This window comes from Corvus kubaryi, unplaced genomic scaffold (genome assembly GCF_017639235.1).
Source record: "Corvus kubaryi isolate FWS band 111438036 unplaced genomic scaffold, C.kubaryi_AGA036_p1.0 67, whole genome shotgun sequence".
NCBI lineage: Eukaryota > Metazoa > Chordata > Aves > Passeriformes > Corvidae > Corvus > Corvus kubaryi.
The window spans coordinates 5,314,166-5,336,019 of NW_024582055.1; the positions used below are offsets into that span (position 1 = coordinate 5,314,166).

The window sequence follows — 21,854 nt, forward strand, 5'->3', positions numbered from 1 at the left end:
CCACTTAGTCTGAACACCATGTGAAATTACATCCATTTAAAACTTTTAAAGTTCAGGAGAATTGCGATGTAACCTTGACCCATATGAGGAAAAGAATGAGGTCTCCCCATTCACTCTTAATGAAAAGCTTTTTCTGTTGAATGTGTGTTAAATGGCCACAAGTAGCTGTGACACTTAGGTCACCCTTAAGAGCCTTTAATTTAAAGACAGACGATTCAGTTGACATTGGAAAACGTATGGGAAAAGAACCAAGTAAGGTAGACATAGGCCCAAACACACACACACATTCCCAGATTTCAAAGCTACCAAACTACAGCAACACAATTGCTACTTTTCATCCTGCCTCTAGCTTTTTGTTTAGAATTGAGCTGGGGAGATGAATTTCTTCAGCTGCTGCACCATTTAACCAGCCAAGAAGTTCTATATAGGAAAATTTTAAATGGCTTTCCATGTTAATGTGGTATTCCTTAAGAAACAACAAAAAATAAACCCCAGCTTGGAAGTTGTGGTTTCTTCCTCCACAACTGTATTTCCAAATGCTTTGGTAAATAAATAGAGCCCCCATTTCTTGGCACTGTTAAGCACAACATAGATTCAATTGTATTAAACATCCCATAGCAAAAACTTACTTGATATATAGTTGGCTTAAACTTAAAATTAAGTAAACTAAACTAGAGCACAGACTAGTGGCTTTGAAGTATCAATAGGAGGTTATTTGCCACCTGACAGACCTGACGGAGGGACAGCCCAGCAATACACACATGTAGCTCACAAGCTGTCATTGTAACAAAAGAACTCCAGAGCCATGTTCATTAATTAATATATTTTCTGCATTATAGTTAACATATGTACTTTCTTCGTGTCATCCTTATTTCGTTAAGTATTGATATTTTGTTATATTCAGACATGAGTACATTTTTGAAGTCTTTTGCAATAAATATCATAAAATAATAGAGATTCACATAATAAATATTCTTTACAATAAAAAAAGTTTTAACAGACTTTTGTCTTAAAAATAGTTGGGATTCAACTTTATGTTTTATACATAAAATATACAAAAAAGGACCACAATTTGTGGCTAAGGCAATAAAACAGGGACAGAATAAAATTATAAAGCACAGAGCAGAGCTAAACTCACTAAGCCAAAGGATCACAAGAGACTTGAAGGATTCAAGAACATTTAGGTGACTCAATGACACCTGAAGGCCGTTTGGATGTATGAACACCACCAACTTTAATATCAACTGATACTGACAGACTATAAAAACAGGATTAGGAGGGTGGAGTGAGCAATATCCTTCAAAGATTGGACAGCAAAGGAAACAAATGAGTATGTTGCAGCCACAACGTCTCCAATGTGAAGATCTACATAGTGTAGCAAAAACTGAAGTTATATTGAAAATGTAATTTAAAAAGAAAAAAAAGAGGAGGCAGGGCAATTCTCAGGTCTGAGAGCGTTCCAAAAGTTAAGACAAAAAGAGAGGGGGGAAAAAAAAGATGCAAAAAGAAGCAGGCTGCCTATAGAAGAGTCAGGCCTTTCATTTGGTGAAGCCTTTATTTTACATCCCTCTCCAGAAAGAACACACACAAAAAGTTAGTTCACAATCCAGCTCACTCAGGAAAGTAATTCTTCCTTGGCACCTGGGAGGTTAAGGAAAAAACCCATAAAATGCTGAGAACAACAACAAAAAAAAACATCTTTGGGAAGATATTCACAGAGCAAGAAGCTTCAAGAGCCCAGTGAGCCCTGACTGTCTCTTTCAGGAGTGGTTCAGTTACAACCTCAAACCCTGCCCAAGAGAGCGGCAGGTGCAGATACCAGGTCCACACTTACCAAAGAGCAGCAATGACTGCGTGAAATGCTCCACACTCAGCCAAGTCAGTAGGAGGAGGAGAGCAAAGATGCAAGGGGGAGAACTCATGTATCTGAAGCTGGGGAGACAGAAAGGAAAAGAACAGTCCTCCCAAAATGGGAGAGGAGGGGGGAAGAAGAAAAGATGGAGAGGGGGAAAAAAAATCAGCTACAACCTGAAAAACTGAAGTTGGAGGAAGAAAACCTCCCTCCCAAAATCATGAGGGCTTGCCCTGACCCCGGGAGGGGCAGCTCTCCAGTTTACAATAGACCGTGTTGGAGTTCTTGCACCGGCACCCCGGACGATTGACGCGGTCGTAGCACCCCCGGCAGAGTTTTAGGCATCCTTTGGCCGGAGGGTAGCAGAGCAAGCAAGGCAGGAACAAGGACATGGCTCCCATGCACAGGTACCTAGAACAGCAGTGTGACTGGGAGCAAGAGCAGGGATTATCCGCGTACGAGTCCCCTTCATCGTCGTTGGAACAGTGGTAGAAGATCCCTTTGACCAGGCACATGCAGGTGCCGTACTCCACCATGCTCTCGGCCGAGCACAGGCACTGCCGGTTGCAGGCCAGGCAGGAGGGCAGGGCCCGCGGCGCCGTGCACTCCCCGCACTTGCACTTCCCGCACTGCTCGCAGATAAACTTGTGCTGCGTCAAGTCCTCTTTCAAAGGCCCCTTCAGATCGTCCACGATCAGGGCCGACTGCTTGGGCTGCGCGCGGATTGTCCGATCGGATCTGTGGCCGGAGCCCGGCCGGGACGGCGGCGAGCGCCCCAGCAGCCCTTGCTCCGAGGAGGCGCTGCTGTTGCTGCCGGAGCTGGCCGCGCTCCCCGTGCTGGTCGATCGGCTCAGGACAGGAGCCCTGGCATTATGCTGATGTGCCACGTGCCCCGCATGGCCGGGCCTGTGTTCGTAGTTATTATTCACATTAATTGGTATAATCTCATGAGTCCTTTCATGCTTCTCCTGCCTCGGTGCCGTCCGCGGACCCGATTTTTTCACCACAGACGGTCCTTCGGTGTATTCGTTGCTGCCCCTGATGGCCTTGATCTGGTCCAGTGACAAGATGGTCGTGGGCTGGCTCTCCCTGTCATAGTCCAAGCGCTGCCGGCTGTCCAGGGAGGGCTGCTGAATCACCACCAGGGAACCGCCACTGCCATGCTGACTTTGGGGCTCCATCTGTAGTGATCTCTGCTGCTGGCATTCAGCAGGAACCTGGCATGCATCTGAAATCCTAAAATAAGAAAGGAGACAGAAGGTGTAAATAAACACTGCATGTGTACATATACACACGAGATCAAGGGCAGCAGAGGGATAAAGCATGGGATACTTTCTGAAAACAGAAGTGATCTGGCAAAGCCCAAACTGCCCCAGCCACCTGGTACTGATCACTTTCAGCAGGGGATTACAGCAATGCTGAGGATCTGGCCAAAGTCCAGTAATGGGGAGAGTCTGGGTATGGCATCATAGATGAGGAATGCAAAGGAGACCCCATGCCATTAAAAAAAAAAATTGAAAAAAAAATCCAGTATTAACTTGTACGCTTACTTGGCATGCCATGGGAAGTGCCTCTCCCTTGCTACTGAACTCAACATCTGTCTCTAGCAACAGCAATTCTGAACGCCCCCGAAACTGAGCTGGAAACAGCCAGGAACACCACCACGTTCATGTTCCGTATGGCAGAGTGAGGAACATGCCCAGTTCTCACTCTTCTGTCTGAATCTGCAGCATCAGAAAGCTCCACAGACTTGCTTCCTAGTGTGCTTGGAAAGTCTCCCTCTTAAAGTGACGTATGTGCATTACAGAGTCCTGAACTAAGTGCTGTCAAGTGGCCAAGACATTTTCTATGAGAAAGTAACTCAGCCTACAAATCTAATATGCTCCTTCATAAGATTAAAGCAAGGGTGCAAACAACCTGCTTTCAAATGTTTCCTGACCACAGGCCAGAGTGTGAAAGAAAAATGGGGTAGAAAAGGCTTAGATGAACTAGGTGTCAGACAAAAAGTACCTGAGGATTCATGAAAATGTTAAGAGCAGATAAAAACCCCTCAACAACCTCAAAACACAAACAGAGAACAAATCCATTTTCACAAGACAGATTAAAAGCTTCTCAAATAAACAGAACATCTGCTAGTCTATCTTTTAAATAGTAGGAGAATAGTAGAGATGTTACATATTTCCATCCCCTTCCTAGCTAGGGACATGAAGATTGCAACACTGACTGAGAAAACTGCAGTGACAGTTCTGTACCTACACAAAAATGTAGCTGAGTATCTAGGTGCCACATTTACGCAGGGAACCAAGACAACAAATCGCTTTTCTTTACTGTCAGCTGAAGGAAAGTCCCTTTTTCATCCCCCCCGAGATGCCATAAGTGTTTACCTGAAAGCAGAGAAAGGTAAGTGCTATCAAGCATTTCCAAAACTCTTGCCTACCACAGCCGGCATGGAGCTGTTCCCCACTCCAGGGAGAAAAGGGCACCGTGGTGTGGAAGCACAGAAAGAACAAGAAGAGGAAAGGTTTCTCCTAACAGGCAGTCACCATGGGCAGAAAGTGACAGCTTCTGCCGGGACACAAAGTCTTTGTCCTCATCCAGTAGTCAAAGATTTCATCTTACATCGAACATCACCTGTGTGGGCTTTGTGGTCACCCGATTAAATGGAAACCCAGACACTCTCACTTCTAATTCACAGAATAGAATCACAGAAGGGTTTGGTTGGGAAGGGACCTTAAAGACCATGCAGTTCCAAAGCCCCCGGCCATGGGCAGGGACACTTTCCACTAGAACAGGTTGCTCAGAGCCCCATCCCACCTGGTCTTGGACACTTCCAGAAATAGGGCATCCACAGCTTTTTCCTGTGCCAGTGCCCCACCACCTCCAGCAAAGAATTTTCTTCTACCCCACACAACAAGCTGCCTTCTTCACGAGCACTGAATACAAATCCACAACAGGCCAAGGGTGAATGAATGCGAAAAGGGAAAGATTTACAGCTGTACCAGCCAGGAGCTGGGCTCCCTAGGGGATGGAAAACAATATCGCAAGAAAATGCGAAAGACATCCAGTGCCATCTTTGGGGGGAAAGCGCAACATCAACGCGGCGCAGACTGACAAGCCCAGCTGCAGACCGGGGCGAGAGTTGAACCAGCCACCTCCACCCCCGCGCAGATCGCTCGTAAACTGCTTCCCCCCGGACAATAAAATAAAAACGAGTAAAACAAAATAATAAAATAACGTACGGCGCAGGCGGCGAGAGCCCTCACGGTTCTGCACCCGGGGCTGCGCTCCCTCACCACACCTCGGGGGTGGGATCCCGCTTCCCTCCCCTTCTCCACACCCGCTCGGACACGCCGCCAGCCCCCCCTGTCCCGCCCCGCTCCCCGCGGCCCCCAGGCGGGCAGCGGCGGCGCGGCGCTCTCTGCGCCCCGAGCGGAGCGGAGCGGATCACGGCGCTGACGGAGAGGAAGGAAGAGGAGGGGAAAAAGGGTAGAAAAAAAGTTATGAATGAAAACATGGACTTTTTTTTTTTTCCTTTCCCTCCTTCTCTCCCTTTTCCACAGGGGAAGGCAGATCTCAGCCCGGCACTGCCTCTGGAGGGCGGACTGCCCGGCACTTAAAGCAGCCGAGCGGCCGCTCAGCCCCGGGGCTTCCCCGCACCAGGCACCCCCCACCTCAGCCCCTCTGGCCCCCACCTGCGAGGAGCATTGGGGGGTGTTTTTGACGTTCTGCTCGTTTGCAGCCGGTCGCGGTCCCCAGCGAGCCTTCCCGCAGCAGCCCAGTGCCTCCATTCCGGGAGAGGGGCGGTGGGACGGTGGTCGGGGCCGCCCCTCGCCGGGCGGGCGCCGCAGCGCCCCGCGGCACCTGCTCGCCGCGGCAGCGCCGGCCCCGGTGTGAGCGCACGGCGGGTCCCAACTTACTGATGTGCAGGGAGCCACGGGGAACGGCAAATCCAGCGGGCGGGGGGCGGCGGGGCCCCGGCTCCTCGCCCTCCCGGACCCCGGGGCGGGGAAGCCCGGCGGGCTGCGCTCCTCGTCCCCGAACAGCTCTCGCTCGCCGATCTTCACGTCCTACTGGGCCAGCGGAGGAAAGCCCCGCTCTGCTGCTCACCGCAGCCCCCCTCTCCCGGGGGTCAGCATGCAGCGGGCCGGGTCGCCCGGGGAAGCGGCGCTCTCCTTCGGCCGCGGCTCTCTCGGTCCGGAGGCGACGGGGAGGAAATCTAGCCTTTCCTGCAAAGCGGAGTGCCTGGATCGAGCCTCAGGCGGCTGCAGGCTGCGGCAGGCAGCGGGGCTGTTGCGATGCAGGTCTCCGGGAACAGGCGGCGGGTGCGCGGCTCCTGCTCCGGTTGTCTGTTATTTCCCTTTGCGATCGCAGAGTGCAGGGCTGCGGTCCCGCTCCAGCGCTCGGCTTCACCGCATGGTCCTTGCCGCAAGTCCCGTCTGGCAAAATGCAACCACAACCTCTCGTGCGAAAGATCTGGTCGGGTTTTTTTTTGTTTTTCGTTTTGATTTTTTGTTTTGTTTTCTTTTTAAAGCAATCACGAAGCTGCTCTGGCTCTCCAGGCAGAGCTCAGCGAACTGCGAACGAAGCGAGAGGGAGCGCAATGCAATGGCCCTGCGAGCTGCCCGCACACAGCCATGTGCTGGCTGTCGCTGCCGGGGGCCGAGTGACAGGCTCGGGGCAAGGGCAGGACGCGGCGGGGAGAGGTGGCCCCGCACGCCGCAGTCTGGCACCGAGGTCTCCGCAGGCTCGAGAGGGTCGCGCAAGGCTCCGAGGCGCCGGAGACCCTGCGTCGGGCGGGACGGGCGAGCACCGACCCGGAGAGTCTCTATGAGCAGCGAATCGCGCCCAGCTCAGTGCTGCTGGCCCGGGAAGCCGAGACCCGGCTCTCCCGCCCGCTGCCCCGCAGAGCAGCGAGCGCGGCTCGCCCGCACCTCCCGCACGCCTCGCAGCGCGGCCGCCCCCAGCGCGGCGCGGGGAGCCCCGGCCGCCCGCCCGCACCTGACCCGGCGGGAGGGGTGTGTGCGGCGCGGCGAGCGCCGCCCGGGCTTACCTACGGCCGGGGTGAGCGCCCGCCTCCCGCGGCACATTGGCGGCACGGATCCAGCCCGGGCAGTGCCGGCAGCCGCTCCGCGCTGCCCCGCCGCCGTTCCGGAGTGACTCGGGCCGCGCCCCGCCGCCTTTCAGCGCGCAGCCCCCGCCCGCCGCCGGCCGCGCCCCCCTGATGTCAGTGTGCCTCCGAAATCCCGGCGTGGATTCCCCGCCCTCCCGCCGGGAGCCGCTCCCGCGCGGGCACCGCCGCTCCCGCGGGCCGGCGGGGAAGGAGGGCGGGAGGGAGGGAGAACCTGCTCCTCTCCGGCCGCGGGCACGGCTCCTCGCGGCCCCGCCGGCAGAGGGAGCGCTCCGGGGGCTCGGCCCGGCGGAGCTCGAAGGTGCCCGGTCCGCACACGCTGCCTGCGCTCGGCCGGGAGGGCAGAGCCGGGGCCGCGCTGCTGCCGCGGCACCGCCGGACACGGGACTCTGCTGAAGGGCTGAGTTCTGCCACGCTCCTTTTGACAGCGTTAGAGAGAGATTCTTCTCTTTCACCATCAGCGCCTTTCAAGCCAGATGGAACAGCCCTTCGTTTATATTCACAGGATATTTTCTGCTTCTTTCAAGCCTATTGCAGAGGCAGCTGAGGACCTCGGGAAGCATTCACTCTTGTCATCCTGCCATCAGATAGGAAGCGGCTCTTCCCACCCTTTTACGGCTGGCACTGCAGCATCAAGAGATGATACGGGTTATTGACCCGGTTGTCTCTCTCCCGCCTTTCCAGTCCTGCCTCGGCAAGATCCCATCCAAAGCCCATCACTGCATCTCTGCCGTGGTGCCAAAGAGATACAGGGATGCTTTCCAAGCCAGTAGTTTTATGGCCAGATATTATCTTCGACGTATGTTTTGGGGAGCGGGGGGGGGGGAGGGGGGGGGGAAGGGAGTGTTTTGGTTTGATTTTTTTTCACCGAGTGGAGTATTTTAACAGGCCACCAAAAGAACATGGGAAAGTGATGTAAAGCACATCAAAATTCTGAGAATTATTTCCTAACAACATACAAAGTGTTGGAATGGTTGAGACTTCCAGTACTTGGCTAAACACCACTGCAGCCCTAAGTTTATCTGAAACATACTAACAATCCCTTTCACAAAAACCCCATATTCTCCCACCTTTTGCCCCAAAGAAAAGTATGTGCTAAGAATGCGTGGAGCTGCTTAGCAGGAACATTCATCCAAAAGCAAACAATCCCAACAAACAGGAACACACCAGCACAAAGGTGGTGCTCGATGACAGTCTGTGCACCACACTCGTGGATGTAGCACAGTTGTTTTTCATTAAACTTCACTGAGCTTGGAAAGAAATCACCTAAACTGCATTTTTGAAATTTTCATCACTATGCGAAACCTTTACCTGAACACCTACTTCTCTATGAAATAAAATTTGTGTGCATTAGAGGTTCTATACTGAATACTAGAATATAGTACTAGTGGTAATATGACTTCTAATACTTCTGAGTTTGTAATTAACAGATTGCTGATACAGACAAACCCTAAATACCATCTTCCAATGACAGAGGCTCAAAGGACAAACAATGGCATAAAAATCCTTGGTGTGGAATAAAAATACTCCAATTCAGCATTAATATTGCTGGGGGATTTAGAAAATGTGGTAGTCCACCAAAAGCATTCTTAGGCACACCTCAAGCACAAATCAAAAAAAACATTTTCAGTGAAATCCCTCTGAAAACCTTGGAACCTGTAAGAGTTCAAATGAACAAAAAACCCAACTGAAGAACCAAAATTACTAAGAAAATGAAAAAAAACCAAAATTCCTGCAGAGTAGTCTTAGTGGTGCAAGTTCACCTCGGAGCCTTTGGTGGTAGCAGGGCTCTCTTCCACCACTGAAAAACACATTTACCAATTGACTATGTTCTCACAGAAGTCTGTATGCATTTTTCTTAGGATATTACCATAAAAACACCTCAATACCTCTCCTTTCTCATCTCTAAAGCCAGTACCACCTTAAAAAACTATGCCAAGTGTAAGAGCTTGATTTTAGAAACATAATACTGGGCTTTAATGGGTCAGTCAAATAACCAGGAGTACAGGCAGGTGTTTACTATCACCTGGCACCTGAATGAATACTTCAATGAAAGAAGGGAAAACGCTCCAGTGATATCCACAGGCTCTCCACAGGCTCAAGCAAACATTTCCGCACCTCACACAAGCCCATCTCATCAGATTATTCCTGGAAATGATAGCAGTGAGAAGTTCTGATTAGAAAAAGGAGAGGTACATCCTGGAGAATAAACTGGCACTTATGGGTACATCCTGGCACGACCTTGAGGAGTGACAGGCAGGAATCCGATGCAACCAAGTTATTTTCCATCTCCAAACCATCATCTAGAGGTGCCCCAACTGCCAACAGGTCAAGAGAGACCAGCCCTCTACGTCTGAAGTAAATCCTTCTGAAAAACCTGTCAGAATGGTGTTCAAGAGACTGACTGATGGCCAAGAGCAGTGATCCAATCCCTGTTTCCATTTTCACTTTGAGGATCACATACTGGAAATTATCCCCACCTTCTGCAGTCAGATGCTACTTCCCCCTCATGGCAGCCTCAGAGTGCCAAAAGGTGGACTGGACAGAATAAAAGCAAGTCCTTAGCTTTTTGTTTGGTTTTCTTCCTTAGCCACACCTAGAAGCAACTTTTTTCTCTAGGTGCCTTAACTGACCTTTGTAAAGATGCACTGGATAAACTCTGATCCTCCCACTATCAGTAACAACTACTTCCATGGTGCACCCCACCTGAGAATATTATTCTGTTTCACCCTAAGCAGCATCTCTTAGCCCTTGCTAGGGCACAAATCCCAATCCAGAAGGAGGACACACACTCAGCCCCAGTCACAAAGCCAACATGGCTTTGAGGAGACTCAGCAGAGAAAGTATTTCCCTTTATGCAAGTTACTTGTCACTTCATAACTAATCTTCACAGCTGCAACAACATTTCTAAAGTTACAGAGGAATTCAAAGGCAATTAAACACCTCCCTCCATTAGCATTTATAACAAAATTATTAGCCAAATTGTTGTGCCAGTCTTGCCTGCAGCATCACTTCCCCCACCAGTGATGATCTTGCAGACGTGGTGTCAGGAGAACTGACTGGAACATGCAGCTCCCCAAAGCTTTGTGTGTCAGCGACTTTGAGGTTGTGTCAGGTGGATCTTTGCAGTTGTCAGTGCTTGAACAGTCTCAGAGACTCTCAGTACTTGTTGGGGTAAGACCAGCATAACTAATTTTTTAACACACCACTAGGCCTATATATATACTACAAGGCATGAGGAAAAGGCCTCAAGTTGTGCCAGTGGAAATTTAGATTAGGAATCAGGAAAAATGTCTTCACTGAAGGCATTGGAACAGGCTGCCCAGAGAGCTGGTTGAGTCACCAACTCTGGAGGGATTTAAAGGTGTGCAGATGTGGCACTCGGGGACATGGTTTAGCGGTGACTCGGCAGCGCTGGGTTGATGGCTGGACTCAGTGACCTTAAAGGTTTTTTTCCAACCTAAATGATTCTGTGATTTAAAAACCCCAACAAACCAACAAAATCTAACAGCTATGAAACACTGCTGTAATAACAAGTGCAGTGGGCAGTTTCTCAGCAGCTCACATGAAATCTTGTCGGCCCTGGGTTAAGCTGGCACATGAGACGAATAAAGCTGTCCCAAGAGCCAAACACCGCAGGTGTCGTAGTGAAGGCATACCCTGACAGGTACAGTGAATCACTTCAGGACAAAGAAGAGAAAGCGAAGGCTGACGTGGTAGCGTTTCCCATCACACTTTCTACCAGACAGGTTGACCTTTATCTGAGATCAAAGGCAACCGGTGGCTGGGGATTTCTTCAGCTCCTGTGCAGGGGCTGTTCTCAAAGCTCTCTGAAGACGCGCAGCCCGTGCACCGCTCCCTCTTGCCGTCACTTCGAGGGCTGGGGAAAGGCACACAGGAAATCCTCAGTTGCAAATAGAACCTGCAGTTTTCACTTCAGGAGATAACATCAGTTTTTCTTAGAGGCAGAGGAGACAGTAAAAGGCGGCAGCCAGGCAAACCTCCAAGAACAAAGGGACAAACCTCGACGTGAACCTGCCTCATGAACATTTGAATGTGGAATCAAAGCACCGGGGAAATGCTGCAGAGAGAGGGGTTTGGTCTGTGCCCAAATTCACCACAAATTAAACAGAAAGAAAATGCCAAGGTCTGTAAAATAGGCCGAGAGTCTGAGAACACACCTTCCCTTTCCCATCTCTTGCACTGTATCAAAGAAATTGGTATTTTCCTTGGGTAACCAGAGGCAAAACTTCACTCTCCTAAAGGTAGGCCACAGCAAGTCTCTTTATTTTCCACTACTCCTTTGCCGCACAGGCAACTGGTACCTTTTCACCTCTCCTTCAGGTATCCATAGTTATTGTTTTCTGATCAAGCTTAATTTTCCTTGGAGAACTGCCTCTGTAGCCTTCATGTTTAGCTGCTACACAAGTTGTCTGCATTTGCACAAGATACTCTGATAAGCTACTTGACCATGTCTTCATTACTTTGTATTAATTGTTAACTATTTTAGCTAATATGACTTCATCTGCCTGTATAAACAGCTTTGTGAAAAAGGAAAATTGTCATTATTGCTGAATACCATAATAACTTACTCCCATCTACCATAAATTATCTGCAACTCCTTGTCTCTTGTCCCAGCACTGAGCATGCTGCCTTTTACCATCCACTGAGACAACAATTCCTCGCACAGACACAAACCCTTCCCATTTCTGCTGCTCCCCAGAAGTGGGCTGCTTTACTGGGGGAAGAGGAGAAGCTCTCTGCTAATTTAAATACACAGCTCTGTGGATGTTTCTATTACCTAAGCACTTGTGGCGACTCGGGTGTTAGCACAGCTCCAGGAATGCCTCCTGTTTATCAGGTTGTGCAATCCGTCACTGTCAGCTGAAGGAGGTCTCAGCAGCAGCGTTTCTAATTTGATTTGAAAATATACATGGAAACCTGAGCCTGCTTTTAGCAAGAATGATGGGGTTGGCCTAATGAACACAATCTCTCTTGTCGCTCTCAAGAACAGTGTGTCAACAACCAAAGTTTAGGTTCCCTCCGTGGCTGTAGCAGCTTCTGTGGGGAAGCAGTAGCTTCCCATCTTTGTCACTTTCTTAGTTCTGCTTTACCATCAAAAGCCATTTCAGTAAGATTTTAACAGGCAAATGCAAACAGGGAGGAAGTTTTTCCATGGATCCCTTGAAGAGAAGTTTGCAACAGGCAATTATTTTTCATGGCAACTTCTTCCTCTGAGCCTTCATACACTTGTGTGCTACCAAATGGTGCTAAGTGTGTATCTAGAGAGCCAGTTCTCAAATAGCTCAGCAGTTGTCATTGCTTTCCTACCAGAAACTGGATACAGGAAAAGGAATATGCCACAGGAGCCACATGGATTTCTGGCCGCAGCATCACCCACTTCAACATTTACAGATTTTAACTTCTCAGGGGAAAAACCAAATAAACAGCCCCACACCTTTCTTTTACTCTGTTATGGCTGAAAAGATAAATCTCTTACCACAAATCTACAAGACCACAGTGATGTCACTTTGCCACATCCCAACGAGAGAATGATGAAATATAATTTGCTATTAACCCGTATTTTTTCATCCTTTTCCTATTTTCTGGGTCTTACTTCTCTGACAGATTCTGCTCTGCATGTGGCAATTCAAGTATAAAGTGCCAAGACACCCCCTGCATGTTTGATGTGGTTTGTTGTACCCTAGAAGAGCTTGCCAGTGACATCTTGGAATTTTGATCTGTAGTAACAACAACAACCTGCCAAGGAATATTCAGTGCCAAGGGCCGGATTCTGTTCCTGGGGAAATCAAAGTTAACCTTGGTTCCCTTTGAGATTGAGGAAGTCAGGAGACTTTGGTATTTTGGAGACAGTGTAAAAAATATTATCCCTCAAGAGCCTTTGGGTTGAAAAGGCCAGATTTCTCCCACCAAAAAGGACTGGGAAAACCCTTGACAGTGAAGAACAGAAAACACACATGCCCCTGCACATACTGTCACGTTGCTGATGAAAACCCCCCTCATTTCCATCGGGGTGGGAGACAGGCTGCTCTAGTTCCACCCAAGCCATGGGGAAAGCTTGCACTGCCTCTCATGCTGGCTCCCACCCAGGAGGACATGTACAGACACACACTTAACACAGGGGGGTTGTGACACCAGAAACTGTGTTTGTGTGTGGTGGGGGGGGTGGTCCCTCTTTTAGATTCCTCAATAGCTCTCGTTTTGAAACCATTCCCATGATCCTTGTTTCTTTCCCATATCAATTAAATGCTGTCCTTGAGAAACCAAAGAATTTCATTGTACAGGAACCACATCTACTACTGAAACATTCCCAGGTTAAAGTATCTCAAACCCTAGTCAGGATCCTGTATCTATTGCCTCCCAAGTTCGGTAGTTTTAAAATTAAAGCAGAAAATGTAATTTCCTCCTAAATTAGCCTGCCCACTAACCTTCCAAAACACTGCAGTGATGCTGCTGCAAGGTGACATTTCTTGGAGCAGCACTGTAATACCAAAGCATTCCCAAGGGAGGGACCGCACTGTTGCCTACAGCAATCTTTCCATGAATTTACAGCAGTATAATCCAGCCTAAAAGAAGCACCTGAATAAAGATAAGAACGCCAAGTGTGCCCAGCTGAAAATTAGAAAACACGTCTTATATTAGCTTAGAACTGATATGGACATCATTGCCTGGCTGAACTCAGTGTTTGCAGCAATTCCCCGTACTGTTTATTAAATAAATTTTTTTTAAAAATCCCTGACAACAATTCCCTACGGGGTTCTAGTCTTTTCTACATGGAAGGCCAGACAGAGACCTCAGAGTATTCAAGAAAGGTTGTCTTCAGCTCCAGCAGATATTGAGGTCAACTGCTCAGCTATTATTTATGTCCATACCTCTCAGAATAGTGAAATAGCTGTCACCACCTGGCTGGATTTCAGCTCTGCAGATTTATCAAAACCCATTATCAATTATCAAAACCTAAACATCAGTCTGCTAGAACTTAGACACCACTCCGTCCTCATAGCAAACTAACATGACTTTTAAAATTCTCCTCAAAATGTCCCATTTCCAGAAAATTTAAACCTTTATGCACCTACGATCCTGTTTTCAGTACATTTTACCATATTGCGAGTCTTTGCTGCAGGTATTGTACAGGGGGAAAAACAAACAAACCAACACCACACCTTTCTTTTACTCTTCTATGGTTGAAAAGGCATGGAAAAGATCTCTCACCACAAGCCTACCAAGAGCACAGCGGCTCAGCAGTAGCGCTACTCATATTTCATCACACACAAACAGTGTGAAACATGGGAAGTAAATGGAAAACAACATTTTTGGAGCTGGACTCATGTCAAGAATTACCTTTCAAAACCATTTGCTGTTTTTTTTAGAACTTGCCACATGAAAAAACAACAACTTTGAGTCAATTACAAACACTCCTGTAGACTCATTAACTCCTGCAGACTTAATTTTCCAGGGTGCCAATTGCTATAAAGTGCTCAGCACTTCTCAGGAAGACACAGAAAGAATCATTTGCTCAGAGAGTTCTTTCTAAGACAGGAAGGGACAATTCCCATTGTCAGACCTCCCTGGGCAAAGAAAAGAGAGGTTGAAAGGACAGACCATGTCAGGAAAACCAGACTGAGATGCTGAGAATTTCCAAGGCATGCATTTTCTAAATCACATCTCTCTTTCCTTGTGCTGTTAGGTACTTGGATACCCAAATGTATCCTAGTTTGTGTTTATAAAGATGCAAAGTAAATGTGAGAGATGTAGTAAATGTGGAATTATTCCCTGTTTGCTCCTTGAGGAACAGCTAAAGCAGCTCTACTGTTCCTGTTAAAGGTAGTTTAGACAGGAGACAGCTGGTCCGTCAGCTCTGTTTTAAACTTAGGCTCGGAGTAAAAGGAAAAAAAGCCTGAAAAAAATATTTTCCCAGTGTATTTCATGGCAGGATAGCTCAGCCAAAGCTTATGAATGTTACTACATTACTTGTTTGTTTGAGGAAACTTGCCATGTTCCAAATCACCTCCACACCATCAATATTTTCAGCGCCAGTGGCTGCTCTGCTGAATTGTGTAGAGGAAAACAATCCTTCCTGGCAGGTAATGGGAAGGAAGCAGCACAGCAACACCTCCGTTAAGAGATATGACTTCCAAAGGTGTCACAAGAAGAGCTGACTAGGATAGTAGCTCCAGGGAAGGAGGAAGGTGGAAAAGACAGAAGTTGACAAGAGCTCAGCAGGAATAGATCGATACAGTCAGACTGATGTTTTGTCAGAAAAGTGTTAAAAGCTTCTTTCACATTTCACAAGAGGATTTATCACTATAATTCCTGTTTTCAGCACCTTTCCCCCTGTATCCAAACACCATGCCTGAAACCACTTTGTTCCAAGTTATTCTCTGCTGGGAGGTAAGTGAACACCATCTATGGTGAGACAGGCAGTGACTGAGGTCCTGGAAAACAAACAGCTCTGTAGCATAGCCCATATCTTGTTATATATACTACTTATTAGCAGTCATTAAATGAATTGTTGTATCTGTTAGCAACTAACAGAGGCTGATAGCACCTGCACCGAGGGGTGGCTTGGTGGGAAGGCCCAGGAAGGAGCAAACCTCCCTCTGTCCCTGCTCTGAATGCACCATCGCAGAAAGGCTTTGGCCACGCTACATTCTGTTCTAACTTTGTCTTTCTCTGTTTCCCCACCCAACTTCACACAAATTCTTACAAAGGTTATGTACAGACTTGTACAAAATGGAGACTGACACTGGCTCTTGGAGGGTTTCCCAGAGCAAGTTTAACAGAGATTATATAACACGTTACATCTGTGTTGGTTAGTTGGGGTTTTTTTATTTTTAATATAGATGTTATTACACTACCAGTTTGTCCTTCCTAGCTTAACCCTCCAACCACCCTTTCAAAATAGTTCGTTATGTTTTGCAAAGATTAAAAACCTGAGGTGATGATGTGAGTTTTGTTTCCAGCCCTCACTTAAGACAGGGCAAGTGTGTTACAACTGGAGGGGCTCAGCAAGTCATAACCACCATTACTTTCCTTCCACAAACACTCCACTATCAAAGTCATGAGGGGGGATCCTTAATTGATGTAACAGCAGAATTTTAGAGCTAACACAGAACTTTACTTCTATATCCTATTTTTAAGTTGGAGATCTTAAAGTAGTCTGCACAGCTTGGGCTCAACTTCTGTGGCTGTGACCCTTCCTCCCAAGACAATCCAGCAGGATAAACCCATCTTAAAATCCAGCACAGGGCACTTGTTAAGGATATTGAGGATGTTCAAAATATCAGGCTAAGTCACATCCTAACAGAACTGACTGTAAGACATAAAGCCCACCTTTGTGCAAAGCCATCCAAGATGCTCTTCTTGTTATTGTTGCTGTGGGTTTTCCTTCTTCTCCATCTCATTTTTTTTTTCTTGTGAAGTTTAAAAATAAACAATGAGCAGACTTAGAGGAAAGGAGGAAATTTTCCATACAGGCTTTCTAGCAATTTCTTTTCCTCCCCACTTCTTCTGAGATTTCTATTCCCCCAACATCTCCTCTTCTCATTGAGAAAAGGGGCAGAATTCCCTTCCTCCCTCTTGATACCACTACTGGACACTAAATTTCTGAAAAAATCAGAAGAGCAGGATCTTTGTCTTACCTTTTTTTTTTCTGAAGTAATCTCTACCACTTTTCTATGCACCTTAAGTGCCTGAAAGAGTCAAGCTCCAGAAACACACCTGCTATTCCAGTGCTGATGGGGTTAATGAGATCAAAGCCAGATTCCACTTTGTGCTTAGCAGTGAGACACTTCCTACCACAGGGCCATGGTGACTGCAGCCCTCCTTCAGTTCACCTAAAGCAGCATCAAAATAACACAAATCAGCCCCTACTCTGATTAGAATCAGTATTCCCACTTCCTATCTTCCAACTCCATCAAACCCCCCCCCCCTTCCACATTAAAATCAGTCAGTGATGAATTCCAGGGTAATTTTTCTAATTCACATGCTTATTTTCAAGCATTTTCTCCATCTATCCCCTCTCCCACACTCCCCTCACTGTCCTTAATCAGTAAGGGCTTCATGTGCTCTGAAGCCAGCACTTACCTCCTCACCCAGCAGACAAAGTGTTCCCAAAATTCAGCTCCCCAACAGCCAAGTAGGTAAAGAACAGCTCTCTCAACATCTTAAGTCTTCCCAGCCAGCCACTGCAGGAAGGGGCCTAACAAAGCTGTATGCAGCCAATTGTGTTATCAGGGCACTTGGCACTACCAGCTGATCCTTGATTACTATTCATCCCTCGGGAAAATAAAACACCCCTTTGTAGTAAAAGTGTAACCGGTTACTATGAGGCATTACACATTAACAAAAGCAGCTTTTTACCAAAATCACAGATGATGAAAGCCTGGAAGTGGAATCAGACCAAGGTAACTGGTTGTTTCTGCATGTTTCAGATAGAAAGCTGACCGTATAACCAATATTTTCACAGTGCTAAGAAGAAACTGCTGGGTGAGTTGTGTCACATATTTGTACATAAAGTGGTAGGGAGTTCTGTAAAACAAATTTTAAGGATAAAATTGTAGCAACCTTTGTGGTGTAGCATCCTACATATGCTACTGCCAGCACTGCAGCAACCTAGGTTTTCACAGGGTCTTGAACATTTTTAACAGCTCTTTTTACCATTTTTGTGCTTTTCTTGAAATCCACACAGACACTTCCAATATGCTTTCAGATTTTCCTTTTTTTAAAACCTAAGAGTACTGCTCATAAAAGAGCACAGCTCTCTGAAAGGCAGAATTTACACTAGGTAGAAGGATAGAATTTGCCGTCTTGGTGGAATAATCCCTACTTAGGTGGTGAGGAAACATTCCAGAATATTAAAGGATTTGTTTGTTTGCTAATCTACTTAAGCACCTATAGGCTTTAACACCCACAGCTTGTGTGCTTTAGGGATCTTCCATGTCCATGGCCACTCTCACTGCCACAGTGCAGCATTAAAGCTGCAGATTCAGACCGCAAGCTGCTGATGGGACAACTGGAAAGAGCTTCATGGCTTTGGTCCACCCACCCACCAGATCCTGCTCCACATTCCTACATTTTAAGTGCAGTCGCAACGTACAGGTCACTCTACTTCTCACATCCTGTGCTCCTGCATCCCACCCACCCAGCTCTGGGACAGGACAGCGATTCAAGCACCAGGAGCCCCCTCACAGGCCCTGCAAACGAGGCTGTGTGAGCACGTTTCACACCCTCAGTTTGGGAAGAACTCGCTGACAGGGAAGCAGGGTAGCTTTAAAGGCATTAAGCAGAGCAGGCTTGGTGTAAGCAGCTGCCCCTGTGTGAAATCCGAAGCTCTTGCCAGCGGTGTGGAGGAAAGACATGACCTCATTATTCCACAGCCCAGATAATCCGTTCCTGGATAAAGTGAGAGCTGACAAGTGTTTCACCTTGAACGTTATCAAAGCCCTTTCCACACTTGGCTGATGCAGAGCCATTTTACCAAACAGGGATGTGAAAACTCCTCAGTGTTAGCAAAGGAGATAAAAAATCCCCGGGGTGCGTGGTTAATGCCACACACACAGGTATGAGAGGAAAAGACCAGCAGCATTTCCAGAACCATTTATGCAAACAGGATATATTTGCACAAATTGATAAAATATTTTACTCAATATATTGAGGGTCGCTGCTCTCAATTCCTTCCATCTACCTCGAGGCACTTTCTCTAGATAAGTGCTGAGGGCCTCTTCTGACATCAGGACCTCCAGAAAGGCAGTTCAGCTCTCAGCTGGGATAAATCACTGTCTGGACCATCTTCTAGTATCTTCCCAATGGTTGCCAAGAGTGATTCCACTCCCCTAATCTTCCAGTTAGAGGAACCCAAGCTTTTACTGCCATGGATTTTACACAGGCACATGCAAACAACATGCTAGCCTCCAGTTTTGTTGGAAGGGTATCACAGAATCATTTACATTGGAAATGAACCTTTAAGATCATCAAGTGCAACTGCTGGACGCACAGTCAGTGTGAGCAATGGGGAAGGAGTTCAAGGGGAAGGAATGTCATCTGGTTGCCATTGCCTCTTCTCACAACACCTGCACTCTCGCTGGAGTCCTGCCATGCAAACACAGAGTGGGGCTCTCTCCCCCTCACCCCTCCTGTCCTTGGCAGGCCAGTTAACAGAGAAAACACACATCTCCTTCTCCTATCAGGGCTCTGGAGCTGTTGGATTTAAGTCTGTGTGGAAGAATGACACCATTTAAAATGTTTAACACAGAACCCATAAAGCCCTGCTGAAAACGCACGGTAAGGTTTCCAGCAGAGGAGGTTAATAAATGAGCAGGTAGCACTTGCAGAAGGAGCAGACACAAACCCCAAGATTACGAGGAGGTTTCAGCTGAAATATTTGTCTTCCAGATGTTGACCTGCCAAATGGACAAAACATGCCCAGCCACAATAGCAATTCTGCCTCTTGCACCTACTTCCTCAGGAAATCTCCTTATCAAACTGCACACATTAAGATCGCTCGTGGTATTGTCTTCCATGTCAAGGAAAAAAGGGCATTAGCAAAAGCAAAAGATTTTGGGGTTCCTAGGAGACAAAAATTACTGCACTTCACTACAACCATAGCAACAATATTAAATACAAATACAAAAGGGTCACAATGCAAAACCCATTTTCCAAATGTATCCCACTGCAAACCACTTCCTATGCCCTAGAGTGCATCAGCGCAGGAGCAACCCCAAGGCTCAGGAGTGTGAATGGAAGCACAGTCCGTTTTATCCCAACTTTGGGATCACAGGCAGCAGGGCAAATTCTTTGTGCCTACTTTTTACTAATTCTTTCAGGGCCTTTTGCCAAGGTTGTGACACCTTCCAGTGGTGACTCTTCATCTTCCAGGTCCAATTCCTCCCAAGTTCTAGCACTACATACTAGGATACCACAACCCTTGGACACTGGCATTTCTAGTGCTGGCAGTTGTGTTTCACCCGCAGATCAGCTGCTTTCTCTGGCAGAGCCAGAAACAACCAAAACCCTTCAGGGTCAGGCTCCACACAGCCCTGACTACAATAAGCAGAGACAATTCTCCTGCCCACCAACCTGTGTCCATCACTGAACTTCATCTCCCTGGGCACTACAGGGCAAAACACCAGATCTGACTTCCACTTTTCCCCTCTCCACACTCCATCAGCTGAGTCTGACTCCTCCTTCACCAGGAATCATCACTCCCAACCTTCCATGGATGCTCAGTTGCAGGAGCATTGTTTGGCACCTGCCCAGTTTCTGGAGGGGAATCCCCACACTTTGACATTTAAAATGAGTAACGAAGCTGAAAGGAGAGAGCCAGCATACAGAATCCACAAAAATCAGCTTTAAGGATATAGTATTTGAAAGGGCTGACAAGGCTAAATTCAATGATTTTGAATAACCATCTTTGAAATAAATGATCTTTATTCTCTCCCTGATTCTGTCCCTTTGCACCTGAGCCTGGTAAAACTTATGTTCTGCTCTCATTTAGAGGCTGCAGGAAAATTATCCACAATAAACTTCATTCTTTTTTCCAGGATTAAAAATTGTGTATCATACTTGCAGTGAAAATCTGTTTTATGCATCAGGCAGAACACAGGACTGAACTTTTTTTCAAGTTAAGTGAAGACAATTTCGCCTTTTGATCATAAATTATTCTCCTGGTAATTTCTGGCCAAACTGTCAAAAGACATTTTATGCCATTTTGCAAGAGCTTGTTATTGGAGGAAAAAGGTAGACTTTGTATTTAAACAAAATGTGCCTGAAACGTTGAAAAGTTGATTTAATGTTAACAATTCTGCAACTCAAGCAGTATTTGGGCCAAAAACCAGCCCCAAAAGATAATAGCAGGCAGGAAAAAGACTGTGTTTCTAAAGAACGTAAAGAAGTAAGCCTAGGAAGTTTAATCAGTTAAACAGAGGATGGGACAGAGATGTTCTTCTCAGATGCTTTCTCTGCTGAGGTTCACTGAGCCTCAATCCTTTCGTTAAAATGAAATCTCATGGAAACACAACAACAAAACCGATCAGAAGAGAGAGAGCTTCTGTCTTTGAGTTGCTCTGCAGCACAGAGGTGTTGAGGCTTTTATGGGCTCGCAGTGCAAGAGATCTGAGTGGGTGCCAAGGCACGAGGTGTTCAGCAAAACACGTTGTGAGGAGCCAGCTCTGAAGCAAAACTCGCTCCTGTAAATGACAGGAGATGCTCCTGGAGTGCTCTGTCCTACAGTGCCCTCATCAGTAAGTTCCAACGAGAGGCTCAGGGTGCAACAGCTCTCACCAAGCTGGATTATGAAAGGGCTACGCTGCCCCTGTGTTTTGACCAAAACCGAACTTTTGGTCGTTTTCCAGAATTCTAGTAAGTGGGTTTCAATTTGCTCATCCACAGTAACAGTGATCTGTCTTTAGGAAAGAGACAGGGAATCATCATACCTTCCTTTAAATCTCAATTTATCAGTGGCTTGGGACGAAGTAAGATCCTGACTGGCATCAGACTGGCAAAGTTTTCCAAAAAGAATTTTTTGGGAGCAACAGACACCTCCCAGGGACTTCGCAAATTTGTCATCGCTTATTTTGTTTAAAAGAATGTCTTACTTTTTTTAAAAATCAAATTCCACAAACCCAAGGATAAAAAAGGGAGCTTCCTACATTTAAAATCACTTCAGGCATATGGGTGTGTATCAAGAGATTTGGTGCCCTGTGGGTAAATGTGGCACCATACAGGTACAAGGATAAATGTTTGCAGGGATGGGATTTTTCCCAAGGCACAAGCAGCAGACATGGGCCAGCATTCTCTCCTAATGTCCTAAAATTCAATGCGCAAAATTTCCCTCTGATGGCAGCAGGATTCCAC

At 47.0% G+C, this 21,854-nt stretch overlaps 1 protein-coding gene across 9 annotated transcripts; it reads right to left on the bottom strand.

Moving 5' to 3' along the window:
- Window positions 1-808: 808 nt before the first annotated feature.
- Window positions 809-21,847, bottom strand: SPRY1 (sprouty RTK signaling antagonist 1). Of its 9 annotated transcripts, XM_042048500.1 has the most exons (4): window positions 17,088-21,847; window positions 16,722-16,837; window positions 16,335-16,414; window positions 809-3,088 (listed from the first exon to the last, which is right to left on the bottom strand). In XM_042048500.1, the coding sequence occupies exons 3-4, from the start codon at window positions 16,403-16,405 to the stop codon at window positions 2,071-2,073; spliced, it is 1,089 nt and encodes a 362-aa protein (XP_041904434.1). In that variant the 5' UTR covers window positions 16,406-16,414; window positions 16,722-16,837; window positions 17,088-21,847; the 3' UTR covers window positions 809-2,070. The 9 variants fall into 9 exon arrangements, with proteins under 9 accessions (XP_041904434.1, XP_041904433.1, XP_041904436.1 ...); XM_042048499.1 differs by having other exon boundaries at window positions 16,722-21,847; XM_042048502.1 differs by lacking the exons at window positions 16,335-16,414; window positions 16,722-16,837; window positions 17,088-21,847 and adding exons at window positions 5,770-6,288; window positions 6,903-6,991.
- Window positions 21,848-21,854: the final 7 nt, after the last annotated feature.

Coding starts and splice junctions, on each gene's coding strand:
- SPRY1 (XM_042048500.1), bottom strand. CDS start 16,405: ATGAGATGGAGAAGAAGGAAAACCCACAGCAACAATAACAAGAAGAGC. Junction 3,089..16,334: donor TTGGATGGCTTTGCACAAAG/GTGGGCTTTATG, acceptor TTCTTATTTTAG/GATTTCAGATGCATGCCAGG.